A 23,006-nucleotide genomic window follows, 5' to 3' on the forward strand; every position below is an offset into this window, starting at 1 on the left:
CCTTTAACATTTAACTGTTATTCCTTGGTCTGGGAAGCACCTTCCAAAATATGGCAGATATTCTAGGTCCTACATAATCAAGAAATGGGGTCCATATATGATAAAATAAACCAATTTTCCCTCTGGACCAGTATGTCAAGTATTCCATGGGTAGAAGTTCAAATATTACCTTATGCCAGTCTAAAACTGTAGGTGGTTTATTTGAAATCCATTTCAACAATATAGCTTTACGTGCAGCATATGTTAAAACATTCCACAATTTTTGACAATGTGATCCTTTTATTTGTGGGTGTGGTAATCCCAACAATAAACACACTGGGTCCAGGTCCAACTTCTTATTAAAAACCAAGTCTAATTTCAAAGCCACTTCTACCCAAAAATCCTGGATATGCATACAGGTCCATACAGTATGTATAAAGCTACCAACTTCCCTGTTACATTTCATACACAGAGCTGATTTCCTTGGGTCCATCTTATGTCTGAGTTCAGGTGATATCTGAAGTCGATGCAGTAACTTAAATTGTAATTCCTTCGCTCTATTACACATGGATATGCTATTAGCATGCTCCCATATGTCCGCCTCCATAACTTTATCTATTACCGCCCCAAGGTCCTGAGCCCATGTTTGAATAATTGTATTATTAGTCTTAATGGACTTATAAAAGGCCTCATAGCATCGCCTTACTATAGCCTTATTGCTATGTATTTTGTATAGTAGTTGCTCAATTGGTGACATTTCCAGAGTAAATTTATGCCGAATTGGATTCTGTATAAAGCTTTTGATTTGTAGGAACCTAAGAAAATGTGTGTGTGATAAGTTGTATTTCAGTCTTAGTTGGTCAAATGACATCATTCTGTCCCCTTCAAATAAGTCTTTCAAAGTTGTGATACCAGCACTTTCCCACAGAGCAAACCCATTATCTGTCATGCCAGGGAGAAAATCTGTATTTCTTTGTATTGGAGTAATTGGAGATAAAACATCTGTTCTCTTTTCCCATTTCTTAATCATGTCCCAAGCCTTTAGTGTGGATTTAACAATGCAATTACCCTCTGCAACCTCTAGTTTATTCCGATTCAGGATAAAAGGGAGACTAGCTAATTGTAATGGCTTACCTAAATTATATGCCTCAATATCGAGCCAGACAGAGTCCGAGTCACTCCGTACCCAATCTACTAGATATCGAAATTGGGAAGCCACTTGATATAGTCTAATGTTGGGAACTGCCAAACCCCCCTGACCCAATGACAATTGCAATTTTGTTAATTTAAAGGTCCCGTTTTATGCCCCTTTTCACAAGATGTAAAATAAGTCTCTGATGTCCCCAGAGTGTGTATGTGAAGTTTGAGCTCAAAATACCCAACAGATCATTTTTTACAGCATGTTTAAATTGACATTTTTTGGGGCTCAGAAAAAAACGAGCTGTTCCAGTGTGTGCCCTTTAAATGCAAATGAGCTGCTGCTGGACGACGCAGGGGGCGGAGCTTCATGAGCTCGCGCTCAGTCTGTCAGGAAAAATTCATCTCACGGAATGATGATAATATCAGAAACTCTCAGTAACGGCGTTCATTTCGAGTCGGACAATAATGCCTACAGAGTCAGAGTGCTGTATAGAGATGAAACGGGTATGGTTTAGTAGTTAAATTACGGTTATTATAACGTATTTGTCATCTGCTTGTAGTCTATGTATCCATTATTTATTAATAGCCTACAAGTCTGCTGTCTGAATGATGATCAAACATGTACTGATGAGTTTAATAAAGTTTATTGTACATCACACAAAAGATGAAGCGTCAGTTTTACTTCAGAAAATCACCGTAAGAGCTGAGTAAACACAGTAGCCTAAGTTATAAGAAGTGCGCAAGTAGCCAGTAGAGTTGAGGGAGCATTCCTGTGGGCGGAGGTTAGTCAAGAAACGGTTCTGGTGACATCACTAAAGCAGGATGTAGAGGGGTGTAGTCCAATCGAGCCGTTTTTTTGTAGTCAACTTCTGTTAAATAAAATATCTCGCTTGGCATTGAACTTTGAGCTTTAAAATTTTACAGATATTACTTATGCTCTAACAGCAACATTACACACTAACTAAAGTTTGAAACATGGAATCGCATGCAACGGGACCTTTAAGTCGTGGTCTCTTGCCATTCCATATAAATGATCTGAACCAACCGTTAACCGTCTTAATAGTATTATTATTTAGTACGACTGGGATCATTTGGAATTTGTAGAGCAGTCGTGGTAAGATATTCATCTTAATTAAAGAGATTCTTCCAAGCATTGAGAGTGGTAAAGAAGACCATCTCTCTAGGTCATCATGGATGCGTTTAAGCAAAGGCTGAAAATTTGCTTTAAACATCCTTTGCAGCAGAGGAGTAATAAATATACCTAGATAAAGAAAACCTTCTGTTGCCCATCTGAAAGGTGACAAGCCGGGGGGAAGAGAGTGATGCACCCGACCCAATGGCAAGGCCTCTGACTTACTGAAATTTATTTTGTAACCAGAAAACTTACTAAACTCGTTAATAACAGTAAGGACTAACGTAACAGATATTTCTGGTTGCGTGATAAACAATAGAACATCGTCAGCATACAGAGAAATCTTATGTTGCCTATGATTAATCGATATACCATGAATAGAAGGGTGGGTTCTAATGGCTTCTGCTAGTGGCTCGATTGCGATTGCAAACAGCAGTGGTGATAAGGGGCACCCTTGGCGAGTGCCCCTTCCCAAAGCAAAGTAGGGAGAGCATTTACCATTTGTGATGACAGACCCTACTGGGTTATGATAAAGCAGCTTGACCCATTCAATAAAATCTTTACCTAAATCAAATTCCTTGAGTGTGAAAAACAAAAAATCCCATTCTATACGGTCAAAGGCTTTTTTTGCATCCAATGACACTACCATACCTTTAAGGTTATTTTGCTGACACAGCTGAATAATGTTAAGTAACCTTCTAACATTATTACATGAGTTCCTTCCAGTAATAAACCCTGTCTGATCATTATTAATGATAGTTGGGAGGATTTTCTCTAGTCTTAAGGCTAGTATTTTAGATAAAATTTTAAAGTCTAAGTTTAGTAGACTGATAGGTCGGTAGGATGAACACATATCCGCTGGTTTTATCCTTCTTAAGAATCAGGCTAATGTTCGCTTCTGTAAGTGTTTTGGGAAGAGCTCTCTTCTCGAAGGAGTCATTAAACATGGCAAGTAGGGGCTTCACCAACAGCGGCTTAAAACATTTGTAAAAGTCCGAGCTAAAGCCATCAGGGCCTGGAGCCTTTCCTGATTGTAAAACACCAACAGCTTTAGCTACTTCTTCCAGTGTTATCGGTCCGTTCAGTACTGTCTTTTGTTGGTCATTAGGCTTGGGCAGATTCAGATTGGAGAAAAAGCCCTCCATAAGTCTGGAAGACCCTGCTGGCTGCTCACTTGTATATAACTTTGCATAAAATTCTACAAAAACCTTATTTATGCCATTGCTATCCAGTTTTGACTGCCCAAAGACATCTTTAACTGAAGATATGTTCTGAGAGATAGGTCTATTCTTAACCAGGTTGGCTAAATATTTGCTAGGTTTGTTACCAAATTCATATAATTTCTGCCTTGCGAATCTTATAGTCTGCTCTGCCTTCTGAGTGAGCAGTGAGTTAAGTGCTGCTCTTGTGGTCAAAGTTGTTTTAAGATTAGTATCCGTAGGATTCTGGTTATATGCCCTCTCACACTCAGCTAGCTGTAACTCCAGTTTCCGTTGCTTTTCTTGACACTTCCGTTTTGTGCTTTTTTCATAAGATATTATCAAACCGCGTGAGTAAGCCTTACAAGTCTCCCACAAAATAGAAGGAGATACATCAGGTGTATTATTACATGAAAAGAATAGCTGAAACTCAGTCCGAAAAAAAGATATAAAATTTGGGTCATACAACAGATGGTTATTAAACCGCCATTTACTTGATCGTTGCTGGGCCTCTCCATGTGAGAACTGTAAATAAACCGGGGCATGGTCCGATATTGTAATGCTCCCAATATCACAAGATGAAACAGAATACAACATTGCTTTAGGGACAAACAAGTAGTCTATTCTAGAGCTACTTTTATGCACTCCAGAGAAGAATGTGAATTCTTTGTTGTTTGGATTGAGTGCTCGCCACACATCCAAATAACCTAGTTCTTCACATACATCAGCGGTTGCTCGCGCCCGTTTAGTAGGGTTAGTTCTTTCAGCAGGTAACTTATCAATGCGAGGGTCTAATATGCAATTTAAGTCACCACCAGCAAATGACTGAGCACAGTCCAACTCCGCTAATTCTGAAAAAGCTTTTGTAATGAGAGCAGGAGGATGACCTGGTGGAGCATAAACATTTAAAATAGATATGTTTTCGCCAAACAGGTGTCCTTTTATTGCAACATATCTTCCTGCATTATCTTTAATACAGGATTCTAGCTTAAAAGGAAGCCGTTTGTTAATAAGGATACAGACTCCTCTACTATTGGACGTGAAAGAAGAAAAAAAAACTTGTCCCACCCATTCCCGTTTAAGTTTTTCATGTTCTGTGTCTTTTAGGTGTGTTTCCTGCAGTAGGGCTATGTCGACCTCTTCTTTTTTTATATACGTCAATATTTTTTTTCTTTTCACAGGATGATGTATGCCTCTAATATTCCATGTACATACCTTAAGTATAGAGTCAATCATAGTGGTTGTAAAGAATTAAATAGAGCGAGGATTGGTTGTTGCCTTAAGTCTGTATGCATTATACTATCCATAATCTAATTCCTTCCATGTACCATACATTGTGACCGGAAAAAAGATAAAACAGAAAGAGAAACTCAAAGTGCTGCGCTGTCTTCCCTAACCCTAGAATAACCCCCTGATCAAAACTATATACACACAGTCTCCCATGAACAAACAGGCAAATGGAACTCGAAATAAAGAGAAGGGTGAACCCTGAACCCACAATATCGAGTGCAATCAATAATTCAATCAGCCCTATGTTCACTGAGCTGACGTTCAACCATCACTTGTATTTTTCCACATAGTATTACACAAAAAGAACAGGGATATCTCTGGTATCTATACAGTCAGAAAGTTAATAATATAAAGACAAAAAAAAAACAACAACAACAACAACAACAAAAAAAAGGAATAAACAAAATGACATTTTTTTTTTTTTAAAAAGTAAATAAAATTAAATAATTATGTGCTACCACCTGTTGGTGACAGCAGGTGGCAGCTGGCCACGTCCGACATCCCCCGCTCCTTTGGGCACTTTCACTTATGACAAAAAAAAAAAAAAGGGAAAAAACCGATAGACACGAGACATAGTCCAAATGCCCTTAACATGATAGTCTTAACGCCAGTCTTTTACACTCGTTCTCCAAAACATTGAGCTTGGAAACAAACTACAGCAGCATGAACTGTATATTTCAGTTTGTTCGTCACAGACCATGACTAAATTGTAAGATCTTACTTACTCACGCTCGTTCGTCCGGTACAGTGCCTTCACCACCAAGCGTGTTTATATATGCCATAGCTTCTTCGGGCTTGATAAAGGACTTGGTAGTGTTATTCACGGTGATCCTCAGAGTTGCAGGATAATTTAGGCCATAGGTGTGTAGTCCGAGCGACTGGAGCCTCCTTCTGGCCTCGTGAAAAGCCCGACGTTTCCTCTGAGTTCCGCTGGAGAAGTCCTGAAAAAGAAAATTCTGCTGTCCACAAAACGAAGCTCCTTCGCCCGCCTGGCTGCCTCTAGCACCCGAACCCGATCGCTGTAGTGGTGAAACCTTAAAATCATAGCGCGGGGGTAAGGTCTGCGTGAGTCGGCTCCCCTCCTCGCCGGGCCCGACACCCGATGTGCCCTTTCCAACTTTATTTTCCCGTCCTTGGTGGTCAGTGTCAAAACTTCATCTCCATGAAACTTACAACAGATGAGCCCTCTGAGGATTCTGGCAGACCGATTATTCTGAGGTTTTTACGTCTGCCTCGATCCTCCTGGTCATCCAGCCGTTCCTGTAGAGAGGCCACAACTTTTTCCAGGTATGAGACACGTTTCTCCGTCTCGACATTTACGTCCTCCACCGCGGAGATGCGATGTTCAGCTTCTCCAACACGCTTAGTTGTGTCTTGCAACTCTTTCGATATGTCTCCAATCTTTTGCAGGAAAGAGTCAAACTTAGCCTCTATCACCCCGGATATATTTGCTGTAAGTGTGGCCATGGCCTTGGTCATTGCGAGACTCAACACATCCGTCTCTACAGTCTCTGTGTTGCCATCTTGTGTCTTATCCGTGTTGCTAGCCGTGACGTTCTTCTTCTCCTGTGTCTTTTTCGCAGATTTTGAAGCCATTTTAACAAAAGCTTTACCCCAGAAGTGGTCCAATGACATCAGCTAAATTCTACACGTGTTTTTTTTATCGACTTGGGCTGAATTAAGCATTAGTATCAGGATATTTCGCATCGACAAAGCGGGAGCTCACACCGAACGCTGCTACTCGGTCCGCATCACCGGAAGTCTCCCCGCTAAAATATTTTTTGTTGAAAAATAAATGTGCCACATGTAGAATTTTAAACCTAAAAGTAAGTGTATTTTTATGATAGCAGTTACTGTAAAGTGACTATTGTAATGGGGTAGACCTCAAATGTAGGTTAATTAGCCTGTGCATTTGTTTGCATTTATTAAAATTTTTAGTTTAGTGAATTTAAAAATAAAATCATTATTTTTGTTTTTAGATTATAATGTTACAATTTTAGAATGTAATGTGATTTTAACCCATTTTTGCTCATAATATACTATTTGTAATAAGGGTCATAATCTTATTCATTAAGGTTACATGGATCAAAAACAACTAAAACAATAACTAAGCCTATTTTATTTTGTTCAATTTATTTATTACTTTTTTGTGTTGGGGCCAGTGAACATTTTAACCACTGGCCCAAGTAGCCCTTAGCGTTGAGCCCTGAATATATTGGCCGATAAATCTAAATCCAAATTTTTATATAATTTTGAGCGCTGATTACAAAAACAAAAAAGTCTCATCATTAAAAGTCATGTCCCAATTACACAATTAAAACAATGTTCTCATTATACTTTTGTCGCCTATATGACAGACTTGTGCTACATGTTGCACTTTACTGTTTTTCCTTTTTATTTTACAATCATATTTCAGGCAATTCAAAACCATCATGGCAAACAGAGCATATCTTAAGTGTCTCAGCTGAAGGAAGTAATCCATTGTTTATCGGCTTTAAAATATCGGCCAAATTTTCTTATCAGGTTGATAACATTAACATTACCCATTAACATCGGCCGATACCGATATTATGGCCGATATATCGTGCATCCCTATCAACCATATACATTTTTACGGAGCCCCTAAAGAGACATGAGGTGAGAAACAAATATGAGATGGGAGGAAAAATTATGTCAATGCTTTTGTGTTCTCTCGCAAAGGTTTTGCATTCCCCAGAGAAACTCTGCGGCCGCTCGCAAAGAACACAACAGTTTTGCAAGAGAACGTAAAAGCAGTATTGAAATAGATTATCCCAATTACCATATTTTTTCCATCACTGTGTTCCTTACATTATGTAATGCATGTAACGGGGTCCATACATTTTAGCATCATGTAATTATAATATTTCTTATACTTAATTTGCCTTTTTCATTTTTCTTATAGCATGAAAAAAATTCTATAATAATAAAATGCAAAAATCTAAATAACCAAAGAACTAAAATACTAATCCAAAAAATATTGTTTCTTTAGATATTTATCTATATATTTTTTTGTCCACTATTGCCTCACTACACGACGATCTTACGTGGACGTGCGGCTGTCGCGGGACCACTTCTTGATCTGAGAGAGCTTGTTGATGAGGAAGATGCCTTTTCCCTGCGCCTTCCCGCACGGCTTCATGATCCACGTGCTGGACGGGCTCTTCCGGAACTCCTCCACGAACAGGTTGTAGTCGGCCGGCAGCATGAACGTCACCGGCACGAAGTCTAAGGTCAGAGTCAGAGAGTGAGCGACGGCACATACGAAAGAGATGGAGGTGAGAGGAAGAAAGCAGCTCGTTTTACCCAGGTAGAGGTATTTCCCGCTCTCGTCCTTCTCGGCCAAGGGACTGGCCTCCTTCTCCAGGTCTTTGCGGTAGCGCTTGATGTTCTTGATCATCAGGTCCTTCCTGGTCAGCTCGTAGTGGTTGGGGAAGTGGTTGACCATCTGGTCGTCAGTCAGCCGGTAGCCGGTGTCCACGCTGAACACGCTGCGGATGGTCTGGATGCTCATCCTGCCAAAGAGATCACATCACTGCAAACATGAGACGTGTGTGTGTGTGTGTGTGTGTGTGTGTGTGTGTGTGTGTGTGTGTGTGTGTGTGTCGCTGTAAGTGTAAATGAAGCCTGTTCACCAGTGCTGGAATGACTACAGCAACCTGTGCGGCACAAGGGCTTGTGGGTAATGTCAGCCTAAACCAATGCAATGTTTGTAACACTTTAGTGTGGGGAACACATATTCACTAAAAACAACAAGAATTGCCTCAATAAACTCATAATTTAATAGTTAGTAAGGTAGCACTGCACTGAAGTGATATCCACATTCCTGTGATTTATTTGGTCAGATATGGGCTCAAATTCCCGCCAAATATATAGCGGTCACGTATAAAAAAATAATAAGCGTGAATCAAAAATTTACAAACACATGTAAAAATATATTGCACAAACTGAAAAAAAAATGCAAAATGATCAGAATAGCAAACAACGTGGTCACGGATCAAAATATAATAAGCGTGAATCAAGAAATAACAAGCATGAATAAAAACTTTAAACACATTAAAAGTTATTTTGCACAAAACTTAAACTTATGGTCATGCTTTCTTAAAAAGTATGTTTTCCTTGGTTTTATTACTGTGTACTTTGTGCTTTCTTGCATTTTCTGCTCATATTTTACTCTTTTGTACGCTTGTGCTGTTTTTCTCTTCGCTCTTCTTTCTATGTTCTGCGCTTGCTTTCCCAAATGTTGCAGTTCGAGGTTCATGTAAATTAGGGCGGGCTTAAGAGTCACCATTGGTCCACTAGTTCTAGATTGACAGCTACTCCTCTAGCCAATCAATCGAAGAGGGGAGTTGACGTCACACCAATGCGACTCGTGGCTGCTGATGCTTACTTGTTATACAGGAGAAGACGACCATCAACTCAGTTGGCAAAAATTTTTCTGTGGCAGGACACCTTTAAACTGCATGTGTGCCTGCAACTCAACCTGTTGCCGGTATATACGTATACCTGGCAATATGGTATCGTTAAATTCGTCATCCTAACGACGACCTGTTACAGTTATGCCTGTCTGATGATCCATCATTCACCTGTTATGCACTGGACCTGGCACCGCGAGCGTCGATCTTCTCCGAGCAGTAACTTCCCACCACCTACTGGCCGTTTTACTTTCATATTTAATCAATAATGGGTAATGTCGGTCCTGGGTGCAGAGTTTAGCTCCTCCAACCCTAATCAAACACACCTGAACCAGCTAATCATCGTCTTTGGGATAATTAAGACAGGTGAGGTTTTTAATCGGAGTTGATGCTGAACTCTGCAGGACAGCGGCACTCTAGAAACAACGTTACCTATCGCTGATGGAGATGTTGCTGTATTCAAATTTTAAGCTATATTTAAAACATTAATCCTAAAGTAATATGCAATTATGTAGCTATGTAAGTAAACACAATAAGTTTGTAATAAATCACTGTATTAAATTCAACTGGTTTCTGTATATCTTCTCTGTAACACAATCATTTTCAATAATCTTGTCAAATTTGGCGAGGTTAATAAAAAAAGGTAGGCAATGCCTAGCGGTGACAGGTCAAAGTCCTAAAGTCTTCAGACAATGGCCGTTTCAGTTTTTGCAACGAATTGTAGCGTTTCATAACTGCAGGATGTTTTACTTACAGCAGCCTTAGCATATTGACATCATGAGCCAAGTAATATTGTTTAACACCAATTACAAGTGTGCACATTAACATTCTCATGTATCTCAAAAAAGATTAATTTAATTATTTATGTCCAGAGTTCAGATAGCTTTACTGCTTGAAAGTCTTTGTAAAGTTAAATTGAACTGCCGTCTTCCCCTGTATAAGTAAGTGTAGCACTCCTGAAAAGGAGTAAGGATTAAAGAAAAATGAAATAAAAGAGAGCGCAGCAGTGCTTCTTTGTTGTTATATTTACTCAGAATGAAGTGCATCACGGGCGCGCACCACCCACTGAAGTGTGCGGTGACGTAATCACGCTGGTATGCCAGGCGAAAATAATTTAATAAATGCACATAACAAAGCACAAATAAGAAATTGAACAGTATATAAAAGTATTAGAAAAATAACATTTTAGTATATTATAATGGGATTGAAGAAATTGTACAAACATAAACAGCTTGTACTCCTACATAAGCATCAGCAGCCACGAGTCGCATTGGTGTGACGTCAACTCCCCTCTTCGATTGATTGGCTAGAGGAGTAGCTGTCAATCTAGAACTAGTGGACCAATGGTGACTCTTAAGCCCGCCCTAATTTACATGAACCTCGAACTGCAACATTTGGGAAAGCAAGCGCAGAACATAGAAAGAAGAGCGAAGAGAAAAACAGCACAAGCGTACAAAAGAGTAAAATATGAGCAGAAAATGCAAGAAAGCACAAAGTACACAGTAATAAAACCAAGGAAAACATACTTTTTAAGAAAGCATGACCATAAGTTTAAGTTTTGTGCAAAATAAATTTTAATGTGTTTAAAGTTTTTATTCATGCTTGTTATTTCTTGATTCACGCTTATTATATTTTGATCCGTGACCACGTTGTTTGCTATTCTGATCATTTTGCATTTTTTTTTCAGTTTGTGCAATATATTTTTACATGTGTTTGTAAATTTTTGATTCACGCTTATTATTTTTTTATACGTGACCGCTATATATTTGGCGGGAATTTGAGCCCATAGTCAGATTGATATTCTACACAAAACTGGATTTGAAAGGTGGAACTGGACTAGATACTAGTGTGTACTCGGGTGATTCTCACGAAAACCATTAAAACACCACTGCACTAATGATTTTAATTATAAAACATGTTATTTAGTAATATAAAAAAGCATCACAATAAAGAAAATACTGTTCTCTACCTTGAATAATGTGTAATTTCAACATGGGAATTAATAATTTTTCTATTTTACAGCATTTTCTGCTGAAACTCTCGTTACCCTAATGCAGGGGTGCCAAATCCTGCTCCTGCCGATCGACTGTCCTGCACAGTTCATCTCCAACCCCAATCAAACACACCTGCCTTTAATTTTCAAGTGATCCTGAAGACCTTAATTGGCTGCTTCAGGTGTGTTTGATTAGGGTTGGAGATAAACTGTGCAGGACAGTCGATCGGCAGGAGCAGGATTGGGCACCCCTGCCCTAATGTGTCCGGCTATATCTGAATGTATGTTATGTTGTAAATAAAGCTTGACTTTGAATAAAGGAGCACATGGGCCAGTTCCTTCAAGATGGCTACCAGGAAAGAAGATCTCTTTATATTTCTCCAATTAAATGTTAAATATTCTCTTGTCAGAATGTGTACACGACGTAAGTGATAATGTACATCCAGCCGGTTGTTATCTCAGAATAAACCCCAAAAGGGTGATCAGGATCAGGTCTTCATCAGCCTGAAGGGGGTTTATTCTGAGATAACAACCGGCTAGATGTACATTATCCCGCTTATTACACAGCTACTTGCCACATAAGTAAATAATTAGACAAAATATTGATCTGAGTCTAAATATTTTATTAATAAGTCTTAAAACACTTCAAAAAGCTTAAAAGCTTCCGTGGAGAGAGCAGTTGCTAACGCAGCAAGTTAAAACTAGACTGACATTTAAGGGATACGGTACAGTCACACAAAAAATATCTAAACGCATTATAAATGTTAGAAATGTATTGCTAAAACACATTACAAAGACTGTGAACTGTGAAGTACTGAATTGTGGAGTTAGACCGTTAAACAGTATTTTCACCCGCCCCTATTGCACTCACTAACACACACACACACATTCACACTCTGACACACAAACACACACTTACTGACACACACACACTCACAAGCACTCACTGACACACACACACACACACACACACACACCCACATATACCCAGAATTGACGGCTATGCTTTCCTGGGCTGACGAGAGAGTCGGGCATGAGTGGAATTCTCCACTGTGTCCTAAGCCCTCGAGGTTGGATGACTGGTATCTCGGGTGGCTTGTGCTGGTTCTCAACGCACCGCCCCAGTGCCTTTCTACCTGGAGGTGCATGAGGAGATCACCAGGTCGTGGACGGCACCTTTTTCTGCCAAGAACCGTGCTGGTACCTCCACTACCCTTGATGGTGAATGGCCAAGGGTTACATGGGTATTTCTCCTGTTAAACCGTTGACCGCTAATTCTTGGAGGAGTAATCCCCGCCTCCCATCCAAGGCCTGTAAGTTCTTGTCTATTCTCATGGGCAAGGCTTACAGAGACTGTGGAAAGGTCGCAGAGGCGGCCATTGCTCCCATTAGAGAGCGTGGTGTTTGCATCTTCAACTACCTTGACGACCGGCTCATTCTGGCCCAGTCGAGAGCAGTTGGGCAAACACAGGGACATGGTGTTCAGCCAGTCACCTCAACCAGTTGGGACTTCAGGTCAACTGGGAAAAGAGCAAACTCCATTATGCAGAGGATCTCTTTTCTTGGTATGGAGTTGGACTCGGTCAGCCAGAGAGCACGCCTCACAGAAGAACGTGCTCAGTCGGTGCTGAACTGCTAGAAATCTCTCAAGAACAGGACAGTGAACCCACTGAAACTTTTTCAGAGGCTCCTGAGGCATATGGCAACTACAGTCACAGTAAAGCCGCTCGGATTGTTTCATATAGGGCCGCTTCAGCACTGGTTTCATGGCTGGGCCCCACTGTCTTGCGCTGGCCCACATCAAAACGCCACTACGAGGCAAGCACGTATTGGTCCATAAGGACAACACCACGACCATTGCGTACATAAACCATCACGGTGGTCTACGCTCCCACCATATGTAGCAACTCGCCTGCAATCTCCTCCTATGGAGTCAGAAGTATCTTATGTAGCTTTGTGCCACTTATATCCCAGGCTTGCTCAATCATGCAGCCGACGAGCTCTCACGACAGCATGTGGCCCCAGGAGAGTGGAAACAGGTGGCCCAGCTGATCTGGAAATGCTTCGGAGCCACACAGGTAGACCTGTTTGCCTCTCCGGACATACCAGTTGTTTTAGGTGCCCCTCGGCACGGATGCACTGGCACACAGCTGGCCCCGGGGCCTGCGGAAGTATGTGTTTCCCCCAGTGAGCCTTCTTGCACAGACCCTGTGCAAAGTCAGGGAGGACGAGGAGCAGGTCTTGCTAGTTGCCCCATATTTTCCCAACCAGACCTGGTTCCCAGAACTCACGGTCCTTGCAACTCATGCTCCTCCCTGGCCCTTTCCTCTGAGGAAGGACCTACTTTCTCAGAGACGGGGCACCACATGGCACCCACGTCTAGACCTCTGGAAACTCCATGTCTGGTCCCTGGACGGGATGCAGAGGTTTTAGGTGACCTACCCCAAACGGTGGTAGACACCATCACTTCAGCTGGAGCCTCATCACAATACAGTCGATTGTAAGTCCTTGGGAAATCATGGCCTGATCGTTAGGTTCTTGAGGAGTGCGGGGAGATTAAATCCTTCCGTGTACTCGCTTCCCATAGCCAGTAACACCGGAGAACCCGCTTAGTGTCGGCTTGCTGCACCATTCCCCTCCTATGGATGGATACGTGCACTTATTCGCTCCAGTAGAGTTCCCTGGATTGGCAAACCCTGTTTAATTCCTCCACACCCTCTGGCAGTCGGACTTGGCGGAGCGTCTGACGCCAGGCCTAACACTCGTATGCATTGGTGGAACCTGTGCTAGGCTGGGTCCCATATGTTGTGATCCCTATGGCGATACCATGTGTATTCTTCCACAGTACGACGCCCTATGGTGAGCCTGTGTCTTTCGGGAGGTGCGGGGGTTTAGGAGGGCTTACGCTGGGTGCTGGAAGGTGGCAGCAATAGGTGGCGTTTTACTTGGGATCCCACTAAAAGTCGAACGTGATGGTCTGAAAGGGAAATCGTCTCAGTTACTTATGTAACCCTTGTTCCCTGAAGGAGGGAACGGAGACTTAACGTCCCGTAGGCACCATTGCTGGACCACCACTGAGAGCCGGGTCCTGCTCGGCTCCTCAGCGAAAAACAACTGGTGCTTGCATCTGCTTCCTATTTATTCCTGCACTGCTGGACGGAGTGAGAGATCCAAATCCTGGACGCCAATGTGCATTGGCTCGTTCTGTTTACACTCGAAGATGATTGGGGCTCTCGTCGACTTTACATCTCCTTTCTCTACATTCCGTACATACGTAACAGAGACAATTTCTATACAGACAGCGAAACAAAAAAAAATACATCTACCCACCCCAAAAGAATCACTCAAAATTAAAAAATAAACTATCAAAATTGAGGGGAAAGTTGCACCACACAGAAGAGAAGCTTGTGGACAGGACTAAAGACATTGTAAACCTAAAGAAAAGACTGAGAAGACTTGAGAAGAGGGAGATTAAGCAGGTTCTTGTGAACATGGAAGGCAGAGAGGTCCAAAAAAAAAAAAAAAAGGGAATTGACCAATCAAATTTTACATTTCATCCATAAGATATGAGGGAGAAGGTCTGGTTCTACTTTGATGACATAAAAGCCATTATTCCAGAGCTACAACCACATCCTCAGCTCGACTCTTTTTTTCTTCTTTTTTTTTTTTTTGCTTAGCCTATGTATTTTTGAAGCACTACAAATTTCAACTTGAATCCATGATTGTGAAAATATTATTAAAAAAACCCTACATTAAATTAAATTTTGTGTTTTTAACAAAAGCATAGTATACTTATTATCATTACCGAAATAATCAACCTCATATCCGTGACCGATGTATCATTACCACAACAGATGTTCATTAAATGTTCATTAAATTAATAGGAAAAATAGTAGTTTGGTTTTAAATGCATGTACAGAATCTACACATTATGCTCTTTCAGGTTTGTCACAGCATTTTGAAAATGTATTTTCATTGAAATATATCCAAATTGTAGATTAATGAGAGAAATCAATACAACTTTAAAATAAATATTTTATCAAAATTTTAAGTAACTGTGCATGACTTAATAACCCATTTTTAATAATGTTAAAATGTTTACTTTTCTAACAGTGTTGATGTTTTCAGGCTGTTGCGGTAATGAGATCTTTTAGGACTAGTTTTGGAAATGATGTTCAAAAAGGTCTCAAAATGCAAGTAAATGTTTTTTAAAGTAATGTTCACAAATTCTCCAGACTTTGTTTCTAATGTCTGGAAAAAAAAAACATTTGTGAATTTTTTTAAAGCAAGCTTTGGTGAGAATCACCCACTCAGAGCATAAAGTGCAGTATCATACTAGTATTTCATTCAGGACACAGTCGTACGACCACAGTCCACCGTGAGCGGTTCAAACAGTTCATCTGAACAACATGTAGTGTGTGTGTAACTGGGATTCAGCCCTAGTACTGGTCTGATCAAGTGCTTCAGTGTGTAGTTCGTGTTTGCAGTGTCAGTGTGAACGGATGAAATGAAACGAGGTCTTGCCAGTAGAAGTTCCAGTCGTCGCTGTCCGTCACCTGGATCCATCCTCTCTTCTCAAAGTTATTGATCAGCACCGATTTCTCGATGTCCGTCACCCACTTCACCTTCCCAGCCATCGCACACACACACACTCCTGAGAAACACCCGTCACTTCCGTCTCAGAGACACCGAACCCGACAGCTCAAAACACTCATGAGAGAGGAGCAGCTCAATCACTGTGAGGTTATTAATGGTGTTCGACTGAAGAAGAAATGTAAATAATACTTTGCTTTACAATAAGATCTCATTAGATAACATCACTTTTAGTAACTAAAAAATACAATTAGTAAATGTTAAACATAACATGCACTAAGATTAATAAATGCTGTAGAAGAACAACATTTTTAGTTAATTTATAGTTCATGTAATTCACTAATGAAACCTTATTGTAAAGTGTTACCAATATTACAAATACTTTGATAAGTTATTAATGTATTATTTGTAATTGTAAAATTATTAAGTCATTACAATTATTTTGATAATTACACTTTGTTTGGCACTAAAACACGTCTTTGATAATGTAGTCGATGTTCATGATTGTTTAGAGGAAGATTTCAGTGTCAAAGTGCTGAAACAGATTGTTATTGAACACGGATGATAAACTACAGGCGCTGCTCGTGCGCTTCATTATAAACTAACAGACTACGGATCATATCTTCAATAAAACACGGCGGACTGAACTCACACTCACAGCTGTCAGTCCGCGCAGCGATCAGTTCATGCTGAATGTTGCTGGAGAAATGAGCTTTTCTTCATCAGAGGAGCATCACAACAGCAGCAGCGGCCCATAGCAACGGCTCTCCACTTCCGCCTGGACTACGTCATTTCCACAACGCCTGGCACGACCGTCAGTTTATAGTTTAGAGCTGTGTCTGAATCCGCTCACTCGTTCACTCATTCACTAATCCCTACGTAAATGGCAGTTGAGTGCACTATATCAGCAAAGAGTGAACGAAAATGAGTGAGCGAATTGGGACGCTGACATAATTATTACGCGCCAGAGAGCTCGGATAATTTCGTCATAAACATTACCTAACGTTACCCTTCTTTAATATTTCCTTTTTTGGCTGTATGAATTGTATGTAACAATTGTATGTATGTATTTTTCACGTTTATTGCGTTTTTTGATAAAAAAAAAAAGATAATAAAACACTTGTCATATTTATTTACTTTTTACATTTATGTGAAAATAAAATAGAACAAAACACTACACAACACATTTGTTTATTCAAATATAGATATAACGGTCGGTATATAAATAAATAAATACATAAAACTGTACAAAAAAAAAAAAAAAAAAACTCCGTTATTTAAACATTACTTTCGCGGGGTTTCCAGTCAGTGTCCTTCAGAGATACTCCTGAGGTAAACCAGGCATAAAATGTACTCCATCCTGTTCGTTTTCATTCTGACGAAACTTCTTTTCCTGAGGAGAAGAAAACGGCTTTTTTTCGGAAGAGCAACTCAAAGGCGTGCTTTGTTAGCTCGAAGATGCCACCTATTAGTTAGTATTATACAGTAAGTTACACATTCAGCAATTAACTGAAAGTTAACAAACATTTATCAATTTAGTTTCCAGTGTTACTTATGATAATTGGCAGAACACATTTTTGTGTTTAAATGTAGCTATTTTTCAATTTATAACATCCAAATTATATAATAATATGGTTATGCTTATATGATCATATCACATCATATCAACATCTTTAATTTTATATAACACTTTTTAATGTTAACTTTTTTATTAAACGCATCCTATTACATTGACATAAATATCATTATTGACCATTTCAGTAAATTTACTCTTTTAGTCTGGCACTCGAGCTCCATACTCCCTGCTGAACCAATCAGTGCCTGTCCTCAGGTTGTACCTGGATGGGAGAAGTGACCTGAGGCCAGACTTTCGACTTAACAGGCAAACACTGACCTACCTCATTTATACACTCCGTGAGGATCGTGATCATGGTTGGGCTCAGGATGTAGAAATTCTGGTCTTCATATTCTGGCTTGCAAGTGCAACTTCTTATCGGGTTGTTTGCAGAGCATTTGATATGCCCCGTTCAACAGTTCACATGATTGTCCACAAAGTCTAAAAAAAACTGCTCCTCAGAATCAAATGCAAAGTAATCCACTTCCCATCATTAAAAGAGCTAGAGGAAATCAGCACAGGCTTTGCAAACCTGGCTGGCAGTCCTGTCTTTAGTTCAGTCTTTTGCTGGTAGCATTGATGGCTGTCACGGTAGAATCAAGCCTCCATCTGCTGATTCTGTGTTACTTAAACAGAAAATTGTTCTACTCTATACAGTTACAAGCACTCTGTGACCACCAAGGTAAATACCTGGACGTTATCAGTCCATGACTCCCGAGTTCTCAGAAACAGCACGGTCTATTTGAAGGCACTGTACCCACCAGAGGGATACCACATTTTAGGAGATGGGGGTTACCCCTGTCTTAGCCAGCCAATCTCTCTCTTATCACTCCATATACAGTAGAGAGCCACTACAGAATCCAACTCAGCGTCGCTTCAACTTACACCATGCGAAAGCTCGATCCATCGTTGAGAGATCATTTGGCATTTTGAAAACCCGGTGGCGGTCACTTTTCTTTAAGGGCCTTGAAGTCTAGCCAGAATTTGCTCCAGAGGTCATCACTTGTTGTACTGTACTGCACAACATCTGCATCATGGAGCCAGAGGAAGAAGGACAGCTGAATGGTGATGATCCTGATGACCTGCAAGTGAGAGAGCCACAGAGTGGAGAACACACCAGGGACCGCTTGGCTGCAGCCGTTCCTGCTCCAGATGATGATGATGATGATGATGATCTTCCTCCAGCCCTAAGACATCATGATTAATTATAACATGTATTATAGTTGTTCAACTACTATATAGTTAGTATGTAATTAAATGAAAAACAAAACGAGTGTAATTATTTTAGGTTAGTTTATGTATCTGTTTATTTTTTCCAATTTTAATTCAAATCTAAGCTAATTTAAAACATGTTATAAATTCCTTGTTATAAGTATTATAAAATAATATAATCATATCTTAGTGTGTTTAGATGTACATGATATTGTTAATTTGCCATAACAGTTTATATTATTATAAGAATTAAAGAATCAGTTTTTTCAAAACAAAAAAAAACAGTAAAACTCAAAATTATTTATTTAGAAAAAAAGATTAAATTTTTATACATTTTTATAATTATTAGAAAATTTAATATCGCTTTCCATTTTTATGCAGATGATTCCCAACTGTACATCCCACTAAAATCAAGCAACTCAATGCAACCTCTTTTAGACTGCTTAAAAGAAATCAAAATCTGGATGAGTAATAACTTTCTTCAGTTGAACGAGAACAAAACTGAAGTAATCATCTTTGGCCCCTCAAGATCCAAAACTGTCACCACCGCTGACCTTGGTCCCCTTGCACCGTACGTTAAAACTCACGCACGCAACTTAGGCGTTATTTTTGACTCAGAACTTAATTTGGAAAAACAAGTATCATCTGTAGTGAAATCCAGTTTTTATCAGCTGAGAATCATTTCCACACTCAAGCCTGTCCTGTCATTCAAAGATTTGGAAAAAGTCATCCATGCCTTCATAACCTCCCGTTTAGACTATTGTAATTCTCTATACTTTGGTCTCCCTCTGACTCTAGTGGCACGGCTTCAGATGGTTCAAAACGCAGCGGCCAGACTGCTCACAAACACAAAAAAACGTGAACATATTACACCCGTCCTAGCCTCCTTGCACTGGCTTCCTGTCCAGTCTAGGATACAATTTAAAATACTGCTAATGGTTTTTAAATCTCTACACGCACTGGCCCCAAGCTACTTAGCAGATACCATTCAGCCCCAAACAGCTCCCAGAGCCCTCAGATCTTCCAGTCAGGGCCTGCTGTATTGTCCCACGGTCCCTGCTTAAGCGAAAAGGTGACAGAGCTTTCTCTGTTGCTGGTCCTCAGCTGTGGAACCGACTGTCACCTGACATCAGAAATGCCCCTTATATTGATATTTTTAAAGTTAGACGTAAAACCCACCTTTTTACATTGGCCTTTTAGGCATCTTAAATGTTTTTCCTGCTTAGTGTGTTTTCAACCTGTCGTTTCTATGTAAATGTTGTTTATTTGTCATTTATTTGTAAACGTATTTCTATTACATGTTTTTATTACCTTATACAACTATGTACAGCACTTTGGTCAGCGCAAGCTGTTTTAAATGTGCTATAGAAATAAACTTTACTTACTTACTTACTTACTATACTCAATGTTCAGATTTTATATTTTTTCAACAATTTTCTCCAGAATTGAGAGAAGTCTCTCCTCTCTGATGTCCTCTTTTCTTATTCTCTCTTCTGTTCTATTACCTATAGAGTTCAATAAACTCCACAGATCTCCGTGCCTACATGGGGCTACTGATTTTGGCCGGCGTCTACAGGTCCAGAGGGGAGTCCACACATTGCATGTGGGATGATCGCAGTGGTCGTGCGATTTTTAGAGCCACCATGTCCCTCTCAAGATTCCATGAAATCAGTTTTGACGACAAGCTGCAGAGACCAGAGCCCCATGTAGGCACGGAGATCTGTGGAGTCCACCCCGGTCTAGTTTCTCATTGTGCGGCGCCCATGGAGGTTGGTCATGCTGACAATGAGGTCAATCATCTCCTCCGTAAAAAACAGATTGAACACAGAATCCATGTTCTGGACCTTTGCGATGGCATAGCGCGTCAGCCCTGGAGTCACGCCTCTGGCAGGCTGAAGAAAGGGAGTTGTCACCGCGTTGGTGGAAAACCACACTTCACCATTTCTCCCAATCCACCCAGATCCAGGATCCTCCGAATCCTCCTCGCCTTCAGTGGAAGCTAGAGAGGATGATGAGGGTGCCACATCCAAATCAGGATCTGACTCTCCTGAGTCTGTGGTGTCAGAGGGAGAAGACGATACATCCTGCAGCTCGCTGGAAGGGTCAGGCTGCATAATCAAGTCAAGCCCTTTCTCATGTTGCTTGCTGCTCTTCTCACCATCAAATGACCAGCAGGCTTGCATGCACGTGTTTAAATCCACTTGCTTTGTTTTTGTTTAGTCTGCATTTCTCACCATCAAAAGGCAGCAGATGCATAAATACTCTTACTTTGTTTTTGTTTACTCCATGTAGTTCTGAGAGCTGAGGTGCATATTTTGATTTTCTCAGATGCATCAATGTGAGTTCTCACACTCTCTCTCTCTCACACACACACAAACACACACACACACACACTATGATACTCCATATAACTCCATGTAAAAGCCAGAAACTAAGCTTTTTTTTTGCACAGGCCTACCTAAAGGGTTAATGGTGCCACCTGGTTATCAACAGTAAAAATGACAAATTTGACCTCTTCAGAACAGGGAAAACCACCAACAAATAAAAAATGCATGATTATATGATGTCATGGCTTTGCAATCAAAAAAAGTATTTATAATGGAAGTCAATGGGGCAAAAACAGCCACGAACAGTAAATGAGGGAGAAAAAGTTACAATCTGATGCTACACAAAAACTAACAATTCATCAAAACCAATGTTGTCCAAGTCTGTGATAAAAGGTAAAAAAAAAAAATCCAGTCCACCAAATGCGCAACTTTACTAAAGCAACATTTCCCTCTTTTCCCAATCAGCCTGAAGTATGTCCTATGAACAATGTATTTTTGAACAACCCACTTAAAAAAGGTTCTATTTCCAGAATATATAATTACCTTTCACAGATAGATAGTACAACTACACTTGATCATATAAAGGATGCTTGGAGTGAAGACTTAGGAATAAACATCACAGACGACCAATGGATCGAAGCTCAAGAGCGGGTCCACTCCTCTTCAGTTTGTGTCAGACACGGTCTGCTGCAGTTTAAAATCCTGCACCGATTACACCTTTCCAAACAAAGACTGTCCAGGATGTTTCCAGGAGTGGACGCCTCTTGTGAACGTTGTGGCTATGCCCCTGCTTCATTATCACATACATTTTGGGACTGTCCCCACATCACCCTCTATTGGTCTAAAACAATTGAGACTCTGTCAGCAATTTTTAATGTTAGACTCCCAGCAGATCCAGTAATGTCACTATTTGGTGTTGTACCTACAGATATACATTTAAACAGCTCACAAATTAATGTATTGTGTTTTGTGATGTTGCTAGCCAGACGTCTAATCTTACTAAACTGGAAAAATAAAATTCCTCCTACTCATCAAAACCTTCTTAGAGACGTAATGCAATATTTACAGTTGGAAAAAATTAAATATTCTTTAAGGAAGAAGGAACAAACATTTTATTCAATTTGGCAACCTTTTATTAATTATTATAACAAGTAAAATCGGACGGCCCCCTAATGCCTGATTTGATTTAATTTATTATTTAATACTTCATGTGTGTGCAGGTTTTTGTTTTCTGTTTTTTTTTTTTTTTTGGTTATGTTTTGTTTTCTGTTTACATTTATACATATACAAATTGTTTATATGTCATTGATTTGTATAAAACTGTTGGAAATTGGTAATAAAAATAACAGAAAAAAAAAAAAAAAATCCAGTCCACAATTACATTTTATATTGAAAATAAGTCATTTTGTGTGTTTTTCCCCCCAAATCAGTGACATAATTTATGAATTTGGCAATTAAAGAGTTAAAATCCTGATTTTTTTTTAAACATTTAGTATTTTTGAGCAGGACAGAGGTTGATTAATAGATGTATGCAAAAGAATTTGAAAAAAATATTTATCTGATACATTTTTACAGCAGTTTAAATTAGTGGCTGTTTTCAGCCACGAACATAACGAAAGGGTAGTGAATTTGCCCACAGTGTACTGTTGAGTTTTTGAAAATTTTCAAAACATTTTCCCAAAATATGTGTCAAAATAAGATTTGTCACCAAAAATCAGAGCAGATCACGCCGGCGTGATCGCCGACCCAAGGGGGTTAAAACGAATTTTGTTTTGTATTAATTGTATCTTAATTTTAATCAGTGTTTCATTATCCAATTTTCTCAATTTAATAAATAAAAAGTAAATATAGTAGACAATAATCACGACACGGAGGCGCCAGCGCCTGAACTGGAGCTAACGTTAAGCTATCATCCATGAACCGAAACTCAGCGTATAAGGTAGCCTACTCGCCTCACACACCTAAAAAAATAGAAATATATTTAATATCTACAAAAATCTCTACTTTTAAACAGAACCATTCAAAACAAAATAAAACGATGTAATCCGTATGAAATGTGTATTTCTCTCCGGCGCGTTCACTAGGCTACTGTG

General features: G+C 39.8%; 1 protein-coding gene across 4 annotated transcripts in view; it reads right to left on the minus strand.

Moving 5' to 3' along the window:
* LOC308689952 (polyglutamylase complex subunit TTLL1-like) overlaps nt 1-16,549 on the minus strand; it is a 53,610-nt gene extending 37,061 nt beyond the window's left edge. For 2 of the 4 annotated variants that reach the window (XM_081364088.1, XM_081364087.1), the window contains exons 1-4: nt 16,418-16,524; nt 15,691-15,927; nt 8,065-8,273; nt 7,806-7,986 (exon numbers count right to left, since the gene is read on the minus strand). In XM_081364088.1, coding sequence (XP_081220214.1) covers nt 7,806-7,986; nt 8,065-8,273; nt 15,691-15,803 — 503 coding nt within the window. In that variant the 5' untranslated portion in view covers nt 15,804-15,927; nt 16,418-16,524. Of the gene's footprint in view, nt 1-7,805; nt 7,987-8,064; nt 8,274-15,690; nt 15,928-16,411 lie in introns of all 4 variants that reach the window. The other 2 variants (XM_081364086.1, XM_081364089.1) reach the window with 2 other exon arrangements.
* Between the last annotated feature and the right edge of the window lie 6,457 nt (nt 16,550-23,006).

Source organism: Scardinius erythrophthalmus (genome assembly GCF_964197995.2).
Source record: "Scardinius erythrophthalmus genome assembly, chromosome: 4".
NCBI lineage: Eukaryota > Metazoa > Chordata > Actinopteri > Cypriniformes > Leuciscidae > Scardinius > Scardinius erythrophthalmus.